Here is a 6,023-nt window from a genome sequence, read left to right on the forward strand (position 1 = left end):
CACTCTCCTGTATCTTTGACATAAATGTCATTAAATAAAATTAAATTAAATGTACAGGTACAGGGTATTGGATATGGCATTTTCAAACCTGAAAAAAGAAAACATAAATCACTGCTTTCATTGCTCTGTCACTAGTTTGGAGTTTAACACAGTTTTAAACTGGAGTTTTAGTTGGGAGTTGGAGTTTAAAACCGTGTTAAACTCCAAACTAGCGACAGAGCAATTGCCCCCACAACTTTCCACTGGAGGCCAGAAAATAAAATAAATAAAAATGATTATGGCACTTTGCCGCATCAATGCTGAATCGTGCATGCCCTGCATTGCGATGCATCGCCGAATCGATTATTGTTGACACCACTAGTGGTCCTGCTCTGCATCACTCCTGCTGCTCTCACTGCTGTGGATCTGGTTCGGCCCCCAGATGGGAATGCTCCTCTCCTGGCTCTGGCTCTGGCTCTGGCTCTGGCTCTGGCTCTGGCTCTCTCTCTCTCTCTCTCTGGCTCTGGCTCTGGCTCTCTCTCTCTCTCTCTCTCTGGCTCTGGCTCTCTCTCTGGCTCTGGCTCTGGCTCTGGCTCTCTCTCTCTCTCTCTCTCTCTCTGGCTCTGGCTCTCTCTCTCTCTCTCTCTCTCTGGCTCTGGCTCTGGCTCTCTCTCTCTCTCTCTCTCTCTCTCTCTGGCTCTGGCTCTGGCTCTCTCTCTCTCTCTCTCTCTCTCTCTCTCTCTCTCTCTCTCTCTCTCTCTCTCTCTCTCTCTCTCTCTCTCTCTCTCTCTCTCTCTCTCTCTCTCTCTCTCTCTCTCTCTCTCTCTCTCTCTCTCTCATTCTACTCTGTTGATCTGTACAACGACATCTATTGACGTCTGTCTGTCCTGGAGATGGATCCTCCTCTGTCTCTCCCTGAGGTTTCTTCTTCTTTTTCCCCTGCTAAAAGGGTTTTTAAGGAGTTTTCCCCTGGCCGATGTGAGGGTCTAAGGACAGAGGATGTCGTACCATGTACAGTCTGTGAAGCCCTTTGAGGCAAATCTGTGATTTGTGATTTTGGGCTATATAAATAAAATTGATTTGATTTGATTTAATTCCCCACAATACGATTTTGTTGCGATTTTTTTATTTCGCTACCCTCAAGAGTGGACACTGATTGCTTGAGGCAATTTTTACTGTTGGAAAACAACACAAGCTTTGTTTTATCAGCTTTGAGAACCAATTTCAAGTGAATTAATGAGTGTTGCACAGCTACAAAAGCAAGAAGAGCTTGTACCTAAATAGACGGGGCTACATCTGTGCATACATATTTGCTTTTTAATCCCTTTATCAAGATAGATTCTTTTCAAGATGTGAAATGACCTATATTGTGTATAAATGTGGTGTTGTTGCTCAGTCTGTCATATTATAAATTGCTGGGAGCAGCAGTCAATTGTTAGTCTCTGTTACACTTTATCAATTCATGTGCATCAGAAGATATTTTCATGAAAAATTAAATGATACGCCAGAAAATTGCATATGAAAGACTCAACTGCAATTTCTCAGAAATCTTGACCCAGTAATCCAAGATAATCCACAGCTCTTATTTTCAGCAGTTTTTTCCAACAAGCTCTGTGGAATTTTGCAAATAAACGCTATCATGCAACTCACAAGATGAGCAGCAGGTGGCGCCACTCCTTCAGTCAGAGAGCCATTATACCATGAAGGCACAAGATGATAGAATTAAAAGAGCAGCAGTGAAACCTTAAATGGTAAAAACAATGTGAAAACTGGAATAAAAAATGCCAGATTTGTTTGTTCCTCTCTCTTTGCCCAGCTCTTTGTTGCATTTTGCTTTTGCTGACACACCAACTTTTCACCTTGGCCAAGCATAAGAACCTTTTTTGCAATATTACAATACTTTTTCTGTAATAAACTCACAGCTGGAGCTCCTTGGACTGCTCCTTCTTGGCCAGCTGTTTCTCTCTCTCCTTCACCAGCGCCTCCTGCTTGGCCTTCATATCATTCAGTGTCACCAGACCTGATCAAAACATAAACACAAACAATAGTTCCATGTAGTACCCTTAGGACATTTTATGCACCATTGACTCCCATTGAAACATACATTTTTGATCCTAGTCAAATTTGAGCATAAACGTTTGTTTTTTTTAAATATTTAAAAAAAAAAAATCTTCAATTATCCATAATTTTCCACAATACAGGTGCATCTCAATAAATTAGAATATCATGCAAAAGTCCATTTCCAGTAGTTCAAGTCAAACAGCCCCAACCAAGTATTGAGTCATATAGATGACATACTTTTCAGAGGCAACATTTACATATTAAACATACTTTTTAAAATTGGTCTTATGTAATATTACTTTTTTTTTGAGACACTGAATTTTAGGTCTTGATTGTCTTTATTTCGAACATGCAAGCAATAATAATAAAAAAAACAAGTTTAAATATTAATAGATGAATAAATAAAAAACAAAACAAAGAAGCAAGACAAATAAAAAAAACAGTTAAATGTAAGCCATAATCATTATAATTAGAATAAATTAAATTAAAAAAGACATGAAATATTTAATTCTGTGTGTAATGGATTTATATAATGTATTATTTCTAGGGCTGCAACTAATGATTATTTTCATTATCGATTAATATGTCGATTATTTAAACCATCGATTAGTTGTTTGGTCAATAAAAAATATCAATGAGTGTTTCCCAAACCACAAGATGACGTCCTCAAATCTCTTCTTTTGTCCACAAACCAAAGAGATATTCAGTTTATTGTCATAAAGGAACAAAGAAACCAGAAATATTCACATTGAAGAAGCTGAAATCACAGAATTTGGACTTATTGTCTTTAAAAAACTGCTCAAACCAATTATTGGATTATCAAAAAAGTTGACAATTAATTTAATAATCGATTAATGTTCGAATAATTGTTGCAGCTCTAGTTATTTCCACTTTTTGAATTGAATTACTGACATAAAGAAAGTTTTCTATGACATTCTAATTTATTGAGATGCATCTGTATGTTTAAACAAGCCACTTAGTACAATAATAAAAATTAATGTGCAACAACGACGGTTCTTACCAACAGTGCTGGACTTGAGCTCTGCCTCTACAGCATCATAGTGAGCTGAGAATTTCTTATCAATGTTGGACTTGACCATGTTGTCCTGGGAGAAAACAGACACAAAGAACAGAAATACAGGTGAATTACATTATCCTGCCATGTCTTTAACCTTCCTCTTGTGTTAGCTTTCTGTTCCTATCCATGGTGTTAGCGGGTTGGTTTTGATCTGTGTCTCAAATGATCCATAAAATACACTCAAAACAATTATTTATCATCTAATTTGTTTCTTACCTCTTGGTTACCTTGTTAGGCTTCCTTATCTATGAAAAGATTAGTTTTAATATACATGGTGTACCCCCTGGCCCTTTCTTTTGACAACATACCCCTCGTTTTTAATTTAAAAAAATGGTAAAATTAACCTCAAGATAAGTATATAAATAAATAAAAGGTTGTATTGTTACCTGAGGGCTATAAGAAGACACCTCTCAAATAAATGGTTTCATTTATTTTTCTATTTTAATATTATTAGCTATAGTAATATCTATGGTGTTAGGGTCTAATTTGACCCGTACATATTTACTTTCAAAAATGGAACTTAAATACAAATAAAAAATGAAAAGCAGAAAAAGTAACAATACAAAATGTAGATGTGCAAACAAACAACAACCAATAAAGCAATTCAAACCAATAGAAATCAAGTACTGGTTCCAGTCCTTGTGTGCAAGAACAGGCATGTGTATGTGTGTGTCTTTAGATGCATTTGTGGCCAGTTTCAGTTTGATGATGATATACCAAGTAAAACTGGAGACAAGCTCAAATAAATGTAGTATAAAATGATAGAACTGGATGTAACCCTCTTATATGTTAGATTTGCAACCTTTGTTCACATTTGCAACATTTAGAATTCTTTACGGAGTATGATATTGTTTTGAAAGTGAAGAAAAGATTCAAATTCACATTGTATGTTGGACTAAAGGACTAAAAAATGATCCAAAAAAAGACACAAAATGACAAAAAAAAATACACAAAATGATCAAAATTGTTACACTACACACACAAGACAGAAATAAAATAGAGTCAGACTAGAATAAAAACCAGAGTTGGATGACAGGATCACACACAATCACAAGATTACATCTATGTTGGTTTTTATTTGTTTATTTGGTTCAAAATGTTGATCCAGTAAGTCAGAATAAAAAATAAATTATTATTAGGTCATATAGGTGAGGTTGTGCTGAAAAAAGATATACCAACATGACATTTAAACATTTTTAATTGGTGTATACAGGCAGGATGAAAAGGATTAAAAATGCACAAAATATCCCAAAACTAACATAGAGTTCACATTGTGTCATTATGCTCAACCGGCAGAGAAAACAGTGTAAGAGTGTAACGGCGACCCCTTCACTGACCTGCAGGTCGCTGGCCCTTCGGCTAAAGATGCTATAACGGCTAAATATTTTGAACAAAACACTAATTTAGTCTTATCGCTTAAGACTAAACTGTCTTAAGTAGTAGCTCATAAACATATGATAACTTCAGGGCAGAAAGTTACAAACCTCTGCTATCTTCTGCTTCAGCTGCTCGAGGTGTTCTCTTTCTTTTTCTCGTTTCTTCATCAGCTGCATGGCTCTGCCAGCCTCACTGGCGGCTCCTTTGTACTGCGCCATGTTGCTTTCTTTGTGTCCGACGTTCCCTTGTGACAACTTTTAATGCACCAATAACAAAAAGATAAGTTAAATTCTAAAATAAAAGAGATTTTTCCAGAAGTGTAAAGCTACTCCTCACAGCCCAGCACACCACAACAAGAAAAATGGCGGCGACGCGGTGCATGCTGGGTAGTTTTGAAATATAAATGATGTGTTCGGGTACTCCAAGAAAGCTCGGAACTATGAAATCAGACGGCAACGACTGAATAAATACGAGTAAATATGGACTAGATCAGTAGTTCTCAACCTTTTTGAGTCGCGACCCCCAATTTAACATGCATGTTGTCCGCGTCCCCCGCTCACTGAACACAATCCCTACACGCACAGTTCAGATCATACAAACTCAGTGTGACCCAAACTTACCCCAAAAGGATAACAAAATTACCAAAAAGGCACAAATTGACCACAAAATGGTAAAAAAAGACACAAAATGACCAAAAAAGACACAAAATGACTAAAAAAAGACATAAAATGACAAAACGAGGAAACAAAATGACCATAAAAGACACAAATTGAGCACAAAATGATAAAAAAAAAGACACAAAATGACCATAAAAGACACAAATTGAGCACAAAATGATCAAAAAAAGACACAAAATGACAAAAAAAAAGACACAAAATGATCAAAAAAGACACAAAATGACCAAAAAAAGACATAAATTAACCACAAAATGATCAAAAAAAGACACAAAATGACCAGAAAAAACACAAAATGACAAAAAAAAGACACAAAATGAGCAAAAAAAAGGAAACAAAATGACCAAAAAAGATACAAATTGACCACAAAATGACCAAAACAGACACAAATTGACCACAAAATTATCAAAAAAGACACAAAATGACCAAAAAAGACACAAATTGACCACAAAATGACCAGACTAAAACACATTAACACATGAACACTTTAACACAGTGGAGACAGAGCTGACTTCCAAAATGATTTGGCGACCCCCAGAAATCATCTCGCGACCCCAATTGGGGTCCCGACCCCAAGGTTGAGAATAGCTGGACTAGATGACAGAACGTATAGTGGGGGTTCCCAGTAACACAGGCTGGGCTTTAAAGCGTTCATTGCTTTAACCCTTTGATGCACAACATATAAACACCTTCTAATGCACAACATGGGTCAAAAATGACCCGCATTCATTTCCAATTTTATTTAATGCTGCTGTGTGTCTGATCATCGTTTTTTTTTATTACAACAGATCATTATATCCATTTTTCCTTTCATACTATATGAAGAAAAATAGTTTTTGTATTATTACATCAAG

General features: G+C 36.3%; 1 protein-coding gene across 1 annotated transcript in view; it reads right to left on the bottom strand.

Annotated features, from left to right (window-relative positions):
• fam50a (family with sequence similarity 50 member A) overlaps positions 1-4,867 on the bottom strand; it is a 29,452-nt gene extending 24,585 nt beyond the window's left edge. The window contains exons 1-3 of the mRNA XM_059333468.1: positions 4,603-4,867; positions 3,062-3,146; positions 1,900-1,999 (exon numbers count right to left, since the gene is read on the bottom strand). Coding sequence (XP_059189451.1) covers positions 1,900-1,999; positions 3,062-3,146; positions 4,603-4,713 — 296 coding nt within the window. The 5' untranslated portion in view covers positions 4,714-4,867. The remainder of the gene's footprint in view (positions 1-1,899; positions 2,000-3,061; positions 3,147-4,602) is intronic.
• Between the last annotated feature and the right edge of the window lie 1,156 nt (positions 4,868-6,023).

Source organism: Centropristis striata, chromosome 5 (genome assembly GCF_030273125.1).
Source record: "Centropristis striata isolate RG_2023a ecotype Rhode Island chromosome 5, C.striata_1.0, whole genome shotgun sequence".
Classification (NCBI taxonomy): domain Eukaryota; kingdom Metazoa; phylum Chordata; class Actinopteri; order Perciformes; family Serranidae; genus Centropristis; species Centropristis striata.